The sequence below is a fragment of the Tamandua tetradactyla genome, chromosome 8 (genome assembly GCF_023851605.1).
Source record: "Tamandua tetradactyla isolate mTamTet1 chromosome 8, mTamTet1.pri, whole genome shotgun sequence".
Taxonomy (NCBI): Eukaryota; Metazoa; Chordata; class Mammalia; order Pilosa; family Myrmecophagidae; genus Tamandua; species Tamandua tetradactyla.
The window spans coordinates 1,994-22,509 of NC_135334.1; the positions used below are offsets into that span (position 1 = coordinate 1,994).

At 36.6% G+C, this 20,516-nt stretch overlaps 1 protein-coding gene across 5 annotated transcripts in view; it reads right to left on the reverse strand.

The window, feature by feature from the left end:
- Positions 1-461: 461 nt before the first annotated feature.
- LOC143643989 (cyclin-Y-like protein 1) overlaps positions 462-20,516 on the reverse strand; it is a 58,618-nt gene continuing 38,563 nt past the window's right edge. For 3 of the 5 annotated variants that reach the window (XM_077112361.1, XM_077112360.1, XM_077112363.1), the window contains 7 exons: positions 17,358-17,458; positions 14,197-14,232; positions 12,030-12,081; positions 11,115-11,234; positions 7,414-7,577; positions 3,938-4,100; positions 462-2,942 (listed from right to left, as the gene is read on the reverse strand). In XM_077112361.1, coding sequence (XP_076968476.1) covers positions 2,826-2,942; positions 3,938-4,100; positions 7,414-7,577; positions 11,115-11,234; positions 12,030-12,081; positions 14,197-14,232; positions 17,358-17,458 — 753 coding nt within the window. In that variant the 3' untranslated portion in view covers positions 462-2,825. Of the gene's footprint in view, positions 2,943-3,937; positions 4,101-7,413; positions 7,578-11,114; positions 11,235-12,029; positions 12,082-14,196; positions 14,233-17,357; positions 17,459-17,565; positions 18,561-20,516 lie in introns of those variants that run through there. The other 2 variants (XM_077112362.1, XM_077112364.1) reach the window with 2 other exon arrangements.

Sequence of the window (20,516 nt, forward strand, 5' to 3'; positions counted from 1 at the left end):
CCAGAGGACCCAGGTTTGATTCCCGGTGCTTGCCCATATTAAAAAAAAAAAAATTAACTGTTTAACTGCTCAAAATCCTCAAACATTCTCATTCTACACTGTTACTGTAGTAACTTCTACTCTGTACATTTCATCTAATTTTCTCTTCCAATGTGCTCTTTTCCCTCTTAAGCTCAACCACAAACTATTCAAAGATGTCATCTAATACACCATACACTAATTTAATGCTATTCCATATTGAAATTCCACTAAACCCATATGTATTAAAAAGGCTGCAGAAGCATATGCATTACTCTCAATTTCTATGACTTTGAAGGATTTTAACATTTTAAAGTGCCAGTGATTTTAAGTATTTTCAGGTTGAAAAAAGCATATAAGCAAAATAAATGCTTTAGGATCTATTGGGACTGATTTGAAATGTTAGGCTCAGACATGAGAATACAGTAATACATTAGCCGTACTTAAATTAAAAGTTTATTAGCTTTTCTTTTAATATAAACATGAGAAAGAAAACCACTATAGGTTGTAGCATTCTTTTCAAAATACAATTGCAATCAATACTAAAATCTCCAGGCTCCAAACTCCATAAAGCAATGTTTTTTGAGGTGGTAGACTGTAATACTTTATATATGATTATTTATGTCTCTGTTCTTTAAAAATGATGGAACTACAGCACTCAATATGAGACGAAGTGTTACAATACTGAAAGTAGTTCTAATACAGAAGTGCTGTTTTTAGGCAAAATTCCTACATGTACATTTGATAAGGCAGGAGAAAAAAGAGATTTCACAAAGTTGACAATGATAATTAAAAAAAAATATTTCAAATGTAGGTGACACTGTTATCATCAATCTCTTAAAATTACTTATTCCCTACTCTTTAAAGCTGAAATCAGGGTTCCTATGGAGTGTATAAGTTTCCTCTTTAAACTCCAGGACTTCATATAAGATGACTACAGATAGCTTAATGTACCTGTTTCCTAATTATCCACCACTAACAGGGTCCAGTTTCTTTCTTTTTTTGGGGGGGGGTGTCCAATTTCTTTTATTACACGTGAATTTCATTGCTCTTCATAATCTCCTTTTACCAAATCTAGAGAAAAGAAACTTAGGTGATTAAAACAGATGAACAGTGCACAGCCTTGCAAAGGACTATTTTAAAAATAGGAAAGCCCTTCTATGGAGATTACAGGTGTTTCAAAGTCTTGATGCAAATTTAGCTTTGATACTAGTAGAAGTATAAGTGCTACAAAACTTACAAAACATCATTTGAAAGTTTACTTAAATTTGTTTTAAACTTACGTAGTTTTGTAAATTTTAATTTTTTGTTTCAATGTCTGCCATCTTCAAGAAGTCCTGAAACAAAAAATTAAAATTGAAAACGTACTCAGAATTCAAAAAACTGTCTTGTGAATTTTGAGTATTAAGCTTTTAATTTTAATTTTTTGTTTCAATGCCTGCCATCTTCAAGAAGTCCTGAAACAAAAAATTAAAATTGAAAACGTACTCAGAATTCACAAAACTGTCTTGTGAATTTTGAGTATTAAGCTTTCAATTTTAATTTTTTGTTTCAATGCCTGCCATCTTCAAGAAGTCCTGAAACAAAAAATTAAAATTGAAAACGTACTCAGAATTCACAAAACTAAGTGTTTTGTGAATTTTGAGTATTAAGCTTTTAATTTTAATTTTTTGTTTCAATGTCTGCCATCTTCAAGAAGTCCTGAAACAAAAAATTAAAATTGAAAACGTAGTTAGAATTCACAAAACTAAGTATAAAAGAAACGAAAACTTTCAAATGTTGTTTTTTAAAGGTTTGTTTGCATTTATACTTATGCTGCAGTGCCTGGGGCGCCCAAAACGCACTTTATAAAAGCTTACAACTGCATCAAGACTTTCAGATACTTTGTATCTCATTATGTGCTTGTTATCATTGGATCACCATGTTGGTTGGAATTATTAACTAGATTTGAACAAATAAGAGGAAATTATCTTAACTAGATTTGAACAAATAAGAGGAAATTATCTTAACTAGATTTTACCAAATAAGAAGAAATTATCTTAACTAGATTTTAACAAATAAGAGGAAATTTTCAGAAAATGAGATGCAAGCACCATTACAGTTCACAAGAAATGAAGTGTGGACATAGCAGATGTAGATAATCAATAACTGATACTTTCTCTGTTGATAACCCAACACTACTTATTAGTAATAAGTAGTGCTTCCAAGGAATTTCAGTACATGCTATCCAGCAGCTTTTTTGTTTAAGTTGACTGCCAATGACTAGCAGCTTCAGTGATACAGTAGGGAGGATGAACCTTTTAGCACCTAACAATGCTAGTCTCTGCTGCTAAGTGGTTTTATAGTTGTTAAGAGTCCCATGTTTTAATAGTAATACTGCATTAATTTTAAAGGCATATGCAACAATATCGGGGTGGGTGGTTGGGGCAGGAAAAATAGGAAAAACATAAAAATATATGGTTAGTGTCTTTAAAATTTAAGTTATTAATTAAAAAAACCACACACTGTTCACAGCTACTGCCTAGACAGTAAGCAAACATCTGTGTGTGAGTTGGGAGCTTTCACTTTGGAGTGGTTTTCATAACTCTGTTTACATTAAAAAGGACAGAAGAGTGTTACATTGACAAGGTCGCGTTCTTTCCCATAGAGTGTAATCTTCGCTGTCCACAAGTCTCTTGAATTTGAATTTGATGTCTTTTCCTTAGATGAAAATATTAACTTTGTTGGTTTTTGAGCAGGAGTGGTGACGTTTCTCCAGTCTTTGTAGATGAGGGGTTTTATGATGTTATAACCCCTCATTTCTCTCTTTAAGAGAGGATGGCATTAGAGCGCTGAATAACGATGAAATCATCAGCGCTGAAAGACCGTCTCAGAGCAGCTCTATATAAATATGTGTACTTGTCTTCACATAATCTGGAAATGACCTAGGAAAAAGTCAATCAAATAGAATATAGGTACAAGAATCAAAAAATGCATTTAAAAAAGGTTCCAATCTTAAAAGGAATCACCAATGATGAGCCACATATGGAGAGTCTGTTAGAGTTCATACATAATTACTGCTACTTTGGCTATCTGAGATCTACATGTTAGGTTCTGAGAAAGCTACTTCCTGCCAATTCACTAAGAGACAGAGTAATACAGATTGAGGGCTATGATTAGATTGGCAGAGCAAACAGAAACTTACTCTACTGGAGAGGTCTAAGACTGAAGCACCAAAAGATGTTATTTCACTTGCACTTTAATTACGGTAGAAAAATGTATCACTCTAAAGTACCTTCCAAGGTACCACAGAAAGTGTGAATTTTAAGAATGTGTTCATTTCAGTTATAATTTTGCTGTATTCACACCAAAAATCATAAGCCATAATATTGCCGTGTCCTCGGTAAATTACCATTTCCATTAAACCCATGCACTCTGTACATCTAGTATTTGAAACACTTACATGTTATACCTTCTAAATATAGGTCACTCTGCTTAGCCACTAATGCTGTCGAATAAACTCATGAGATTAAACTGCTATATGTATAGTAAACACTGACATGAATTTACAAACTGAGATAAAGGCAGTCAAGAGTAATAAGTAAATTACATATGTAAGTATAATCAGGGAAACAATCCTATGGGTTATGTAGAAGGGTAGAGGTTCAAAAGGAAAACTATTAAAAACATTAAATTTCATTAGAAATATTCTGAGTTACGGTAAGAAGAGATAATAATATCTATCATTTTTGAAATGTGGATCCTTGTATAAACCATAAAAGACACAGGAAATATGACTCCAAAGGGTTAAGAAGATCCACAATGTGTTAATTTAAAAACTTCCTATTTTCCTAATCACTTCTTAATATTATTGATTTAGTGTCAGATGTAGGCTTTGGTGGCTGAGTGAGAACCCAGCTTAGTGACTTCACCACCTTACCTCTAGATTTTGCGCTCTTTCTTTGCTAAGAGGAGCAAACAGAAAATTCCTATCGTTGTCACCGGCTAAGGAACGAAGGTCAAAGTAGTATTTGGCATAAACACTGGCAGGAACATCAATGTCAAACTGTAGTAGCTCCAAACAATGACTTCCTATCTCAATCCTAGGGGAGGAAGGATATAACAAAATAACAAGACAATTTTTAGACAATTGGACTAGCTTCAAAAATATCATTGAGCTACTAGGATAGCTCTAAATTCTGTTTTGAAACAAATGAAGGCTACCCAGCTGGAGTAACACACTCATGTTCAAACAAGGTACAGCTATTTGTGGTCCTTTCTGCATCCCAGCACTTTGAGTTTGGGACGTAGGGGAAAAGGTTACGGCCCTCTTATGCTCTCGTGCTGCTGACTCGGGGGCTCATTCTTCAGAGTTCCATTAGTGCGGCTGTACGATTCATACTCTACACTCACTCACAAGGCCCACTATAGTGATCAGATGAAAGGAATGATGTATGCTGTTCATTAACTCTGAAGAACTTGCACACATTTCCACCGGGCTGATAACAGGAAGGGGCTTATTGAAGTAGAGAAGCGCCAACAAAAGGAGTGGGCACATCACCACGGCAACAAATGAATCCATCCAGAGGTACCGATTATCTCTGAGGAGGTAAAAACTCTTGAGGCAACAAGGATTCATCTCAAATAAATACATAAATAAACAAACAAGCTGTATTCGATGGGGAAGGGGCTCCCCTCCCCTTGCCCCACTGCAAGGGGCTATGTCAAAGGGCATAATGCAAGTCTCTGCCCACCTTAATTTCACTAAGTTGAGAAACTGTCACTATGGCAGGACAGAATATTCTATTTTTAAATTCTGGAAGGCAGAAAGATCAAAGATGTTTTGACTAGACTAAACCCATTTTACAACAGGCCCTTTGGCAAAGCACTGGATGTAAAAACTTAGTATTTCTCCTGTGTTGGGAGGGAAACCCCAAGATGCTGAGCATGCACCAGCCCTCTGCAGAGCATGACACAAACACATATGCAGTCACCGTTTAGTAAGTGGGAAAGGAAAATTCGAGGAGCAGTCCTTTGCCAAGTGTTCAAGTAAATGAAATCAGAGTACATCTTACCTTCACAGTAATCACATTAGGGAGTGTCTAAAAAAGTGTCTAAAAATGATAAATACCTAAAAAAGCATGCTAGAAGCTTTATTTCTGGCTTTTAATATGTTTTAATATTTTATCCACTGGATAGGTCAACAAATGCTCGATGTTCTACGGTATGGAGAGCAGTGAGAATAAGAGCGGAGATGTTGTTTCTCATTTGAACTTAAAACCCAACTGAACCTACCACCAAGATTAATCTGTTCATACGTCCGTAAGTCTATAGAAATGTAAATCAGACTTTGCTTTGATAATCAGCTAATCAGGACTCAATTTACTACAGAAATAAATGCACTTCACTATGCCTGTTATAGTTTCTCCACTAATAAATTTTAATTGTGCAGAAATACAGTACTTCAAAGGATTAACATGTCTATTAATAGAGGCTTAGTCATTGAAGGAAAGCATTATTCCTACAGAATATGCATCTTCTGGTTTTTGTTTTGTTTTGTTTTTTAAATGGCTAGATGGCTGAACAGCAAACCATTTATAGGCACAGCCAACTTTCTGACTAGAAGCTGTTCAATTTAACTTCTTTTGAAGGGAGATATATTCTAAGAAAGCATATAGATGGAAAGTTTTAACAAAAGTCTGATAGAACTGGTTTTAAAACTTTTCAGTTTTAAAATAGACTCAATAGTAGTCAACAGCAGAGGGACAAAATAAATGTATACGAAATACCTTGTTTTAACGCTTTCCACTTTCTGAAGATCATGAACAAAAGCAGCCTGTTACAAATAGAGCTGCTTCCTGGTGTTTCTTATCATACACAAAAAGCATTGTTTAAGACTAGTCTTGTAGCTAGATTCTGCCACTACTCACTGGGACAATCTACATGTTTCCCTGCACACTCTCTGATACTGTAACAAGAGCCAGAGGCCCAGCCAGCTTAGTTTCAGGTTTTTAGAAAGTATCAGCCGCCATCATGGCAGGGTTAGTGCTCCTGTTTATAAATTTTCCTTCCTTTGAGGGACCAATTTGAAGATTGATAACAGCAGTGACCAAAGTCAAAGTAGCTCCCGCAACTTCCAAAAAGTACTTCCGCTCATTTCAAGTCCATGGTGGAGACGTCCTTTGTCACCCCACCCTTTGCTAAGATGGCCAGCAATATAACCATGACCATTTAGTTTACACTATTATCGAAGTGGTCCTTTTCACAAAACCCCATTCTAACAGCAATCAACATTTGCTGGCTCCCCTTCAGAAGTATCCTCACTTCAGTTTCAAATATGTATAGTTTGGTAATTCTGAATAACATTGAGTGAGGTCACTAAAACACACCCTTGGCCTTTTCTGCCAGGATTTTAATCTCCCTATGCTGCTCATTCTAATCAAGAGGTGCTCTCATTTCCCTAAATGCCACCCACAAGGAGCGTTTTCCCCATCAAGTAGGCATGCTGAGAGTCTGCTGGAAACACCTCTGACTCATCCTGCCTACTACCTTCCAGGTCCTTCCCAGTGGCAGGCTGGCCAGGTTGGCCAGGCTGGAAGCCCTCATTAGGTTTGGTTTCCTGTCCCATGTCAGCGTGCGTGCGGTCTTTGAGTAGCCACATTACTAACCAAGGCACCTCACGCTCTCAGGCTCAAGACCTCACAAAGTGCTGTTACGAATGGCTGAGTACCCCAAGAATCTCTTCAACATGAGCACTGGTTTCTCAGACTGCCTGAGAAAGGAGTTTCCAGTTTCCACAAGACCTACTTATTAACACATGAAACACTCCCAATAGGGAAGGAGACAGGAAAACATGAGTTCTGAAGCTTTTACATTTGGCTAATTTTGTTCCACACCAAGGAGTGCCCATCTTATATCATGGTTTCTGCAACAACAGATCCTCAGATAAAGAAAAAGGGGGGTGGGGGAAGACAGCAAAACCAAATATAAAATGTGTGACTCAGATTAAAGCTGTAACTTCAATAGTCCAGGGGCCACCTAATTCCTTGACAGTAGTCAAACACTTACTTCAAACGCCAGGGGTGTACCTCTTAAAACTGGACTGGGACTGGTAGAAAGCTTTAAAAATGCTGTAAAGATATTTACTGTGCTATGCTGTAAGCTTTATCTATCAGAAACCACCAGAAAAAAAACTTATCAAAAGCATATTATTACACTAACACATCAGTAACTACCAATTAATGATGTAAAATATGAATTTGGACCACAGCTGGAGAAAAAGAAGTACATAGTTTTATGCCTATTTCAGGTCTCTGCACGTTACCTTTAAAAATATTTCTTAAAATGTAAACTTTATGGGAGCAAATGAGGTATTGGAAAATGGTTAGAAAATTCACCCAAACCTTATGAACTCACATGTCCTCAACTGTAAGGCCCTGGAGGATCTCGCAGTCCACCTTCCATGCAGCCTGATTGTCCCAAACCTTGGAGGCAATGAGAATGGCCCCCAAAACAATTCTTCTCCAGGTAGTGGGACAAAGGTCGATCTCAGCATAAGTTAAAAGCCTTTCTAAGTAAACCTGCAAAAGTAGAGCACTGGTCTTTGATTTTAGTTCAGTTTAAGTGCCATGACAAGAACTATTATGAATGGTAGATGTTTGGACTAAGAAATGCCTTTTATTCTTCCCTTCTATAGAGACTGCTCAGTCCACCTGAGCAAGAGGCCAGATCACAATTAAGGCAGCTCCCTCTGCTGACCACTCTGCCCATGTAAATTTCCAGCCCAATTCTGGTCATGGGAATGACTGGACATTTCAGCAAATGTCATCCTGAAGCACACTGTATTATCTTCAAACTCAGAAAGGGCAGCATGTCCCAGCCCAGGGTGGGGAGCCTGCCTGTGCAATGTGCCACACCTGGCTGGTAGTTAACTGGTGATTTCACAGGTAGGTAATGTTTGAATATGTAAAGCCTAAGTGGTGATCCTGAGTATGTTTTTATCTTCTTCTGCTCACAGGAACAGTTTTGTGCACTAGCTTGCAGAAAAGAACTGGTGACCGAGAGCCTCCCAGTGGCTGCTGTGCAGCACAGCACGACAGGCAGCCGTGCGCATGTGCGCGCTTGAGGCCAGTCTGGACAGCTGGGAGAGTCCTGCACTCAGTGCCTTTACAAGAATACACAATCAATTCCCATCGATTTACAAAGCAGCACAGAGCCACCAGTCTCTTTCCTTCTGGGACTCTAAAACCTGACAGTTTGTGAGATGATTCAGACATCCTTTTACATGTAGGGAATATTCATCAAACATTGTATGTTCTTAGATTCTGCTTCCATTCTCCCAAAAACTTGAAGCTCTCTAAGAACCCTTCTCACAGAATTCAACTTTCTACCTTATAGGAGTTAAGCAGAAGCATCTCAACAAAACTGGCAATCCTTCAAGCTCCTGTCACCTTAACTGGCATGTTTGCTATGTACTGATACTCCCTTATACCATTTGCCACCACCCCCCCCTGCAGTGAGCAGTGGAAGAGATTTATTTTTTCCTACTGAAGACTCAGTCTTTTGTCAATGTACTTGATCCTATCCATGCCCACTTCTGCAGAAAAATGTTCCCCAAATGATCACATCTCCTCACAAAGAATTTCTCCTCTGCCAAAGAATTTTCTCAGGATGAACCTATTTCTCATCCCAACCCTCAGAATGCATCCTTTCATTCTGTTCACGGTGTCATGCCCCGATGCAGTTCTCCTCTCCCATCCTCACCTCAACTCACTGCAGTCCGCACCCCGCTGCTGTCTTCAAGCTTTTCTCACCATGGCCAGTGGCGCCCTCGCACGTACACACCAGAGCTTTTCACCCAACTCCGCATTCCCCACGTCTTCCCGAGTAACACCAATGACACTAACACTCACCTAGCTGCCATGACTTAACGTGACTCATCCCACTCCAATCTGACAGCAATTCCTATCAATTCTACCTTCATCAAGAAGCTGACCACTCAACGAGGGACAGAAATCCCAGAATGAGCTGAGACTCAGCATCAAGGGGTTGAGAAAACCTTCTCAACCAAAAGGGGGAAGAGTGAAATGAGACAAAGTGTCAGTGGCTGAGAGATTCCAAACAGAGTCAAGAGGTTCTCCTGGAGGTTATTCTTATGCATTAAGTAGATATCACCCTGTTATTCAAGATGTAGTGGAGAGGCTGGGGGGAGCTACCTGGAAATGTGGAGCTGTGTTCCAGTAGCCATGTCTCTTGAAGATGATTGAATAATGATATAGCTTTCACAATATGACTGTGGAATTATGAAAACCTTGTGTCTGATGCTCCTTTTATCTGCCATGTCAACAGACCAGTAGAACATATGGAATAAAAATAAATAATAGGGGGAACAAATGTTGAATTTAGTTTGAAATGCTAGTGATCAATGAAAGGGAGGGGGGTAAGGGGTATGGTATGTATAAATTTTTTTGTTTTCATTTTCTTTCTTTTTCTGAATAGATGCAAATGTTTCAAGAAACGATCATGATGATGAATATGCAACTATGTGATGATATTGTGAATTACTTACTGATTATATATGTAGAATGGAATGATCAAAATAGGAATGTCTGCATTTGCTTCGTGTTTTGGGGATTTAAAAAAATTAAATTAAAAAATTAAAATAAAAAAAGCTGACCACTTCCTAGCTCCTTCTATATGTAATGCAGGATCGCCTTTTTCAAAGTGCTACCTCTTTAGAGAGACTCTTTTCTGATCATTCTATCTAAAATTAACTTTTCTAAACACTCCTTATCCCTTAGTCCTGTTTTATCTACTTGTTCTTTATCATTATCTGAAATATCCATCTTTTAAAAAATACTCATTTAAAAAGGAAAACTTGTCTTCTTTACTGGAATATAAGCTCCATAAAGGCAAGAAACTTTGTTCAATCTGTTCCTCTAATTCTAGTGGCAGAGAACAGGTACTCAGTGAGAATTTAAGGAATGAGCAACTTCTCAGCAGCCTTTAGCATTTGACCACAACTTTCTTGAATCTCTCTTAACTCGGTTCCTCTTTTATTACGCTCTCCTGGTTCTTCTACAACTGTAGCCACTCCTCTAAGAACTTGCCCCGAAAATACTGATAGTCCCTGCACATCCACCTTCTGTCCACTTTTCATTCTACACACTTTCTCTGCATCTGAAGAGTTACTCTTAATTCCCTACCATTAACTCTGATTCATGCTCCGGGCCCATACATACAAGTTATTACTAGACATTGCTATTCTGCTACCTCACAGGTACATCAAGCTTAATGGGTTTAAAATGAACTCCCTTCCAAACCCAGATGCTCTCCTACATGAATTACTTTTTTTTTTTTGTTAGGTATGGAAGTACCATTCTTGCCTCTCTCTCTAGCATATGCTAAGCATTCCAAATGGCTTGCTGCTCCATGAAAAGACCTGTGTCTGATCCAAAATCCATAGAGGGCTTTCTATTTAAAATGCCTTGCCTCCTAAATTCTACTTGGAGAGATAAAGGAGTAGGTGAGTACTCTCTCCCTCCAAACCATGCACTTAACTTTCCTCTGTAAGTTTTCTGTAGAAAGAATAAAAAAAACCCAACCACCTCTCACTTAAATAGAATTTATTATTTAAAATGGTAAAATCTTATAACTGACTAGCAAAGCTTGCCCATGAACTACTACTACTGACGCTCCACTCTTGGGTAACTTCATGGAAATGAACAGCGATGGATTAACACCCATCAGGATATACCTACAAACTGCTGGGGGAATATAACCTGGAACTCATCTCAGACCTACACTGAATTCATCTCTGCCTCTGGAGCAGGTGGTTTTGTTACTGTCCCCCACCCTGACTCCATCAGGACACCCACATGCACCCATGTACACGTCTGTATGCACTGCGTGTGCATGTTTCTGGGCGGGGGGGGGATGGGGTGGAAGAGATCAGAAATCTCTCTTGCTGCCTTTAATAGCTATTGTTTCACAGGTTTCTCTTAATAACGTTCTGATAATTTCAGGAGCTTACTTTCATATGACAAACAGGACTGCATCATGGTGTACAAGCAGAAATTTCTAAAGGTGCTTTATGACAAAAGAATTAATTATCTTACCAAAGTCATTATTGCACATTCAGCTGTTAGCTGCACAGCACTGAAAATAGTCTGAACAAATGTGTTAACAAATCTGTATTGAGGATCATGCTTGAAACATTCCTCTGGAATCTTTACTGGCTGAAAGAAGGAAAAATGTACTATAAGTAACCACTGAAGAAAAATCCTTAAGTATTTTTATGATAGCAACCTTCAAACTTATGTCCATGTGCCCTTTAAAATAATTTTGATTGGGGGACATGTCTTTAAATCCTTTAAATATAAACAATGAACAATAAAACCAGTGAATCAATACCCTCCCACCAGTCATTAAAGGAAAATACAGGCACAACTTAGAAAAATTACAGTGTTCCTTTCCACTTTCCTCCCACAGATGAAATTTAAGAAATTTATAAGCTCAGATATCTTATTTATCATCATATCTCACACTCGTTTGCAACAAACGCTGTAAAAACTTGGAACCATAAGGCTCTAAGGCGACAATGTTCAATTCAGGAGCCACATGTGGCTACTTGAGTCCTGGAAATGTGGCTAGTGTGACTGAAGAAATGAATTCTTAATTCTTAGTAATTCTAATTAATCTAAATAGTTGTAAAACTTCTCACATAGATGTCATATATTTGTTAGGTTTACTTTTAAGCATTTTGCTCTTGCTTGATGCTGTTAAAAATAATCTTTTCTGTTGTTTGGGCTCACTGTTCATCCAAACTGCAACTAAGCTCATACCGTATCATATCTCCTATTCAACAACCCATTTATAGAATGATAGAGATACAGTGTGAGGTGGGGAAGAACTTAAAGGAAGGTGATTTTGATCTCAAGCTTCAGTGTTTTTCTTCTAGCAATTAATCGCAAAGCTAATCAGCATGAAATAACATGAGGGAAAGATACAACCTTAATAAAGTTGACACTTACCGTGAGCGGATGTGATCTTTCATCAAAAAAATTCAGGGACCTATCTGCAGTTCTATAAAATAACAATGTGCATTAAAAACATTAAGCCACGAAATGTTAATATCTTAGCTAAAAGTTGAATGAAACGCTTAACCTCCAACAGAGCAGTTTTTAAAATTCTTCTCCTGGATCTTGGCCTCAGAAGTTTCCTTTTTACTCACTACAACCATGTACTATGAAATCTTTTTGACAGTAACTAGCCAACATTTAAACACTTCCCTAAAGTAGCCCAAATTTATTTTCACTCCTTTCACCTCACGTTGGAACACATAAGAAATTTTACAAAGCAGCAGTAGTGGTCAAAATTCTTTATAAATGAGCTCAAAAATGAAATTCAGATTTCCCTGGGATTTTCTCTTTAGTTCTCTATATTGTATTCCTATCATGTATTTCTTCTTGTCCCTGCTAAGTACCTTAAATTTAAAACATCTTTTTATTTTAAAAGAGGCCTATCTTCTCATTTTAAGGTTCACCATGCTAATACATCGTGCTCATGTAAACCAGTGGTTCTCAAAGTGTGGTCGGCAGGCTCATGGGGATTCCCCAAGTACCTTCAGCAAGCCTGTGAGGTCAAAACTATTATCATAATACTAAGGCATTACTTGCTTTTTCACTGTTTGACATTTGCTATCATTATATAAAAGCAAAAATGGGTAAACCTGTCAGTTCCTTAGCATGAATCAAGGCAGTGGTATCCACTGCACCACTGGTCATTCTATTTTTTGCTACCACACACCAGCAATTAAAAAAAAAAAGGCCAGCATCATTTAAGAACGTCTCTGATGAAGCGGCAAAAATTAAACTGTTATTAAATCCTGGCACTTTTAATATTTTGAGTGAACTGATGGAAAATAGATATAAATCTCTTCAGCACACTGGAGTATAGCTGCACTGAGGAAAAGCATCGTTTGACCTGACTGACTTGCAAGTTAAACGAGTTACCTTTTTGTTAAAAACAAAAATGTACATGAGAGCATGTGACAAACTGCGTTCTCTCTAAAATGAACAGAACTAGCCTGTCATTTCAAGAAAAACAACTCAAGAATTTGCTGCCAATGATAAAATTCAAGCTTTCAAGCTAAAAGCCAGTATTTTGGAAAATATGTGTCTTCTACTGTGAGTTTAACAGCTTCTCAATACTTTTTAAATAAGACTGGTGGTGATACTAACAAAGGTGAGTTTTTGGCTGTATAATGAAATATACATCTTCCAAATAATCAATGTATATTATAAGCTCATGTATGGGTAACATATCCATTCAACATACAAGACAGACTATGTTAATGTAAGGCTCACTGATGTGGTTTAAAATTCCACTGAAACTAATTAAAGAAATTATCACTATAGAATTTTGGTGTAGTATCTAAGAATATCCACAATTATCCTAAGGCTTTTAAAATTCACCTTTTTTCAACTACTTAATCTACACAAAGCTGTGTTTTCTTCATATTGTTTCTTCAAAACAACAGAATGCAAATGACTGAAGGCAGAAGTAGATATGAGAATACAGCTGTCTTTTATTAAGGTAAACATTAAAGAGATTTACAAAAAATTTAAATCAATGATGTACTTTTCAGTCACATTTTTTGTTGGGAAAAAAAGACTTTTCAGGGAAAATATTTATGTTTACACAGTGCTTCTCAGCCAGGGGTAATTTTGTCTCCCAAAGGGGGACACTTCTTCATCATTTGGCTATGTCTGGAGACATTTTGGGTTATCATAAGGGGTGAGAGGACAGGCACTACTGGCATTTCATGGACGTTGCTAAAAATCCTAAAGTGCACAGGGCAGCCCCCCACAACAAAATCTTATAGTGCTGAGGATGAGAAATCCTGTGTTAGCATACAATGGACTTAAACTTTTAAACTCTCAATTTTAATTTTTAATGCAGTATATATTAATATAATCCACATAAATAAATGATCATTGGGGTCCCTCAATAATTCAAGAGATAAAAGCATCCCAAGGAGGAAAAAAAACCCAAATGAATCACTTCAATGCTGCAATAATGTTGAATATTTACAGCTTACTCCAATAATAGCCACAGATATTACCTAACACTAAATTTGACACTAAATCATGCAAAATAATTAGCTAAAATAACAAGGCAGGTTTTAAAAGAGCTCACCTGTACTTTATGTGGTAGTATATTTCTAAGGTCACACTGTGGAGGGAAAAAAATATATAATTGTAAAAAAAGATTTTTTTTTAGACCTAAAGACATTAAAAAGTAAGGAGGATGAGGGGTGGTTAGAGATCTTCCCAGTGGTCCTGAAATACTGAACGTATGAGTACCATATGGGTACTTTTCCCCTTATTTTAGTTCTTTGGTGTTTAACAAAAACAGAAGAACCAAAATGCTAGGCTATATTTGGTTACAAGACATGTTTCTGCTGATTATTATAATATATGAATTCTGTTTTCCCTGTCATTTTCCTTTTACCCATGGTACTTTTCATCCCGTGAAGGTGTAGTTATTTGTATGCTTGTTTACATTTAGGCCACAAAATAGTTTTCATTTGTGGCTTTTTAGATGGTAGACTGTGTTTTCAACTGATTTAGCACATTATCCACCTACCTACACCCATTTTCCATTATTTTTATAAAAGTAATTAATGAATGTGATTTATACCAAATCATTTAAACTCACCTTTGTATAATTAGAAAATTTATTAGCAAATATAAGTACTCATAAAATTGATTGGTCTAGCTATCCTGAAATAAAGCAGTGCTAGCAACACAGCATAATACTATGCAACATAATATTCATGGCAAGTGTTCTCAAATTAGTTTAAATGAAATAGTGATGAACAGACACAACTCCTCAGAGTCTTTATATTATTGCATTCCTAAGTTATCCACAACTGTTGAGTACTAGGGAAAAAAGGTGCTCTCTCCAGTAAATGTATGTTTCCATTGGCACTCAGTTTCTAAAATGAAGCTGAAAATAACTGAGGGAAGGCAAATCTGAATTTTAAAGTGCATCCATAGACTATTAGCATGCACAAAAAGCTTCCATTACTTTGAAAATGTTCTTAAGGAGGTTAGACAAATAACATTAGTATCAAAGATGGATACTTCTATAGTGCTTCAAATAGATTTGTCTCAAAGATCATCTTTAAATCACAAAATTTGAAGTTAAATGCTGAAAAGGACCACCAAACCTTACATGCCATTTAATCCAACAACCCATCTATAAAAGATAAGGGAACTAATGCTTAAAGCTAACTTGTCTGAGGTTCCCCTAACAGCCAGAAGCAGTTCTCTTTCTACTGCACTCAAACTAATTAGGCTGTGGTTCTTAAACTTCGCTGTACACTGGAATCACCTGGGAATCTTTAAAAACTGCCTGACTTCCACTTCCAGTCAATTCCGATTTCATTAACTGGCACTGGATGTGACTTGGGCATCAGGGTTTTCGTTTTATTAAAAGCTCCCCAAGTGATTCCAATGTGCAGAAAAGTTGGGGGAACCAGTGAGGTTAGTTAGATTCGAATGACCTGGGGTGTTTCTGTCCATATAATTATGCCTCACATCCTTCCCTAGCTTATCAAAAGCTGTCTGGCTATACAGGATTACTGGGGGTGGGGTGGTGGGGGGCGCAGGCTGAATCCCATGTGTTTGCAGACACATTTTGAAGATTATTGCATACGATTCTAATATGGCTCGCCTATCCCATTGAAAGCACCATGATAACATTTTCAACATCCTTCCTAAGAGCCAATTTTCCCTATTAATTTGCTCATAAAACCTTTACTCCACCAACAGTGAATGTTATGAATGATCATTTTTAAAACTTATTTAAAGCAAATGAAAACTATACTTCCCAAGTAAACTTCTAAAAATTAGACTATTTACACTGGAAAAACACCATGAAACCTATTTGCTTGAGAAAGGTTAATATTTCAGACTACTTTTGAATTGTACACTGAGATATCTGAATTCTCTGAATTCAAAAGAAACTAGAGCTTCTATTCAAAGTACATTCTGGTTTTTAGTCAAGGATTTATTGGTCTTGGCTGAACAAAAACATTCAATGATTACTGGATAATATATACCAAAGCTGAGGGCTTTAGATAGAGGAGTCAAGGTTCAGTTTTTGCTGTTGTATTATTACAAGTGAGAGAGGAAATAATCATAATTATCAACTTGATTTTTTAATTAAAGTTTAAGTCCTTGATAACTAAATTAACAAAAAAGCTGATACATTAGAAACAAAATTAAGTTTATAAGCTAAATGTGTTTTTTAAGGTTGAAAAATAAAATTAGAGGTAAAATGTAGAGGAAAATCTACATTGGTATCTTGAGGAGATAAATATTCCCTGGACAATCCCAATAGTCAGAAAATGTTGCACACATTAAAAAAAAAATAAGCTTGCAAGGTTATTGTGGGATGTTTTGAAAATGCATCTCTGATTGTGGACTCTGAGGTGATCCTAGAAATTAGGGAATAGTTTCTTATCAATATACTATTCAAGTCTCATTAAGCCCAAACCTGAGCATGACTATGTTTCCAAAAAAAAACCCTTCATTAATCTCTGCTATGATTTTCTTGAATATGGATTGATATAGTGTCTTGAACAGATATATATGCATTAAAACCTCAGCTGAACACATTTTACCATAAAGAAATTAAGCTTGAAAATTTATTTTTCTTTTTCTTCTTTTCTGGCATGGGCAGGCACTAGGACTCGAACCCGTGTCTCCAGCATGGCAGGCAAGAACTCTGCCTGCTGAGCCACCAAAAATTTATTCTTATAAGGCTGGTTTGATAATATTCACTCTTTTGGGAAACAAGAAAGGAGAACTGAATTTTCATAGAGAAACACTGCAGGGAAAAAAACGTACAAAGGAGAAATCTGACAAAATTCCATTCAGTTTAAGTGCAGATACAGCATCGTGCCAGTAGGGGACAAGCTGTCCCTTCTTCCAAGAGGAGATTCCAAAGTAGTGCATATTTAAGCCTGTAACTCATACTTATTTTTTCTAGAAACATCCAACTAAAAAGCACCTCCTTCAACAATGTATTAACATAAATGCATCAAATAAGGAGGGGCACCTTGTCTAGGATTCCTTTTTTGGTAACTGACTTCCCAATTTCACCAGGTACTCTAAAAGGAAATTGAAAATTCATTTTTTAGGTCCTTGAAATCAGTATAAAGTTGACATCAGGTTCTTAAACTGATCACTGGAATGGACAATCAATGACTGAAGTTACCAGGTATGGCTTGGAGGCTTTTAGCATACGGGGGTCTGTCACTCAGCCCTTGGCAACCTAGATGTACTCACCATTTTATTGTGGTTCTAAGATTAGGCTGGCTGACTGTGCTGTCATCTAGAAATATTGTTGAGCATGAGCTATACTTTTTAGTAAACTGCCCTGGAGATACCTGAAGGGGAAGGGAAATAGAAGAAAATGTCACAGTAAGTTAAATCTATTAAAGTGTGTTTTCCTTGGTTAAAATATCAAACGATAAAGAGTTAAGGTATTTCTTACCCTCCATAAACGGCCTGAGCGTGATATCATGTGTGGCTATATGGGAAACCCATTGGAAACTCTAGCTTCAACAGATGCTTTCTGATGGATTCTAAAATGATGCCTTTGATATGGTACTTATAATTAAGCCTGGCAAGCATCTATTACAAATTGCCTTTATAACAGCATAAAAAATTTAGAGTAAGATTTCAGTTTTTTTTCCTTAAGTAATGAAACAGAACTGCAAGTTTTCTATTTCTACCATTCATTTACGCAATAAAATGTAATGCCTTAAATAAAATTGACATGAGAACATGTCACCGCAGTGAATGAAAGCCAGAAATAAACATATTAGTTCAGGAGACTTGATGAAACATGCAATGTTTTAAGGTTCAGACGCTGGATGTACCAAGGCTGCTCTGTCACTAACAAGGTAGGGTCCATATGTCTCTGTGGGCCTCAGTTCCTTTATTTGGAGGACATGAGCATTGCTTTAAAATTTTCTCACATCCAAATACTAGGAAACAAAAAACTTGGAATTTAGTTTTAACTTCGTGTTTAAATAAGACTGTTATTACATTACTTAAGTGATAATCCCAGAGAATATTTTCCGCTCATTTGAAATTTTTCATAAATTTATTTTCCTGCCTTGCTCATGTTGCTCTCTGCAATATATTTTCCCTCGTCCTTGTCCTGGCAAGTTTGACACTATCTACCTTCCAAGACACCTTTACCAGCATTTACTTGCCATATATCTATGTTACCACTTGTTATGTAACAGTTGTTTACAGGGTTCCCCCTCGTAACACAATAAGTTTCTCCAGGGAAGAGGACTCTTACTGCCCCTATCTCCATCTGCCAAGCACAGAATCTGGATGAATTAAGGGTTCAACAAGTGTTATAATTCGGAAGGTTAATCTTACTACAGATGCCAGTTAGTGAGAACTTATCTGCAGTGGATTTATGGGAAAGGTGAGAATGAATCTGTTGGGCCATTTAGAGAATTATCTTTAAAACACTTTAGAAGGATCCATTTATTTGTGATGAGTGCAAGAATACAGCAGTAGTCAAATAGTAAAATAGTCTTAACTATGTTAAGACAATTCTCTTCCTTAACAATTATAAGTAAGGCTAATACCAAATCTCAGGAACTATAAAAAATAGAAAGTAACAGCATTCTTTAAAACCACAGAATGACAATGATTTTAATGCTTGCTTTTTACCAATTCAGATAGAGTTGTTAATAAAAAATATTTTTTGCCAGGCTTTCACACTCTCTCATCAGTTTCCCTGACAAGTACATGAAAGGCAGAGCAGGGAAAGATCTGCTTTTTAAAGCACAGAACATGAAAAAATTGCCAGTAGTCAGTATTTGGAAATATCCATATTCCAAATAACCAGTATATATAACACCATTTTCCTTGTTTCTGATGCTTTACTGAAAAGGCACTTAATCTTCATTAACAAAAAGTCTCAGTTGTAATATTTTTGAAAAGTATTACTATTTGGAGGACTAAATTTTCCTTCAAGCCAGAGGTTTCTAAACAATACCTAAACTTCAAAATGTTCCTTAAGCTATTCAGTTAATGTGTAATTTACTTTTTATAACCTCAGAAACTAATATAGCATGAAAAACAAGTATCAATTCTTCAAATACTTTTTACTAAGTGGAAAATATATTTCCTAAGGTCACTAGTATTAGGAGGTAACGTGACCTAACAAAAGTCAATTCTGACCAAAAACCTACATGTAGAAGGATTAAAAAGAATAAGGAGGATATAACACCAAAATATAGACTAGCTAGTAGAGCTTTGGGTGATATCTTCTCCCATTTCCCTCTTATTTTATTTTTTCTATTATGAATGTTTATTGACTTATCTGGAAAATATTAGAGCTAAAACATTTACAGATTTTAATAAGGCATGGTTTCACCACCCTATAGGGCTCATTTAGTTAGTCAGCTTTTTAGGGTCTACTGGCTAGGCCCAGCCAAAGAAATGCTGAACACTTCCCTGTCAGTCCAGGCCTACTTTAAATTTATGCTTAAAGACAAGATTGAAAAATTATCCACTCCAGAGAAATGGCTGTTGATGCCTTTTCTGTTTTTAACCAGACTATTTCGAAATTTCAAGTTGACCAAAAAAGATGGAATGCAGAGACTTTGCTGTTCTCTACACAGCAGGGGATGTACCACTCACTTCTAACTGTTCAAACTTTTCTATGTCAACAGCCTCTGTGAACCAAGGATAAGGCATCTGGATGGCAGAATTCAGGCTGGCAGAATTAAACCTCTGAGCAGAGTCTGGACGTGACTGCCAGTAGGTTACTTCAAAACTTCCCTTCATGGTGTTTGAGAATTTAATAATTATCCTTTAAAGTCTTATTACCACTTATTACCATTGCTGACACAATCTCAATAAACTATACCAGCAAACATAAGGATATAAAAGGTAAATACCTTTGAAAACAAACGTACAAACAGCAAAACACTACTGACAGTTTAGTGTTCACAGGCATTTTGGTTGATCTCATTAGAATAGATGAGGAAAACACAGAATTTATTGTATTTCATTCACTCAATAAAAATGGATGGAATTTTACAATCTTTACAAGAAAGGAAAGGGGGTACCTAGTAGACTTATGGTTACATGGTAAAGACTAAAAAATATCATACCTAGTTGTCTGGCACATCACAACCCAAACTTTACCATCAAAATTTTAAGTATCAGCTGAAATCCTGCCCCCTTCTCACTGTGCTTGCTGTCTCATTTTAACCCATGAAAAAAAAAAAACTGAAGTTCCCATTCCACGCACCCCCCCCTGCCTTTTCTACAAGAAAAGTTTTGGAGAAGTTATTTAAGAATTAATTTTTAATTAACTTAAAATTTCTAACACTTTATCACTTTATACATTAATGAAATGAATCACTGCATCTATACTGCCCATTAATTGGGACAATATGGCAAGGTGTC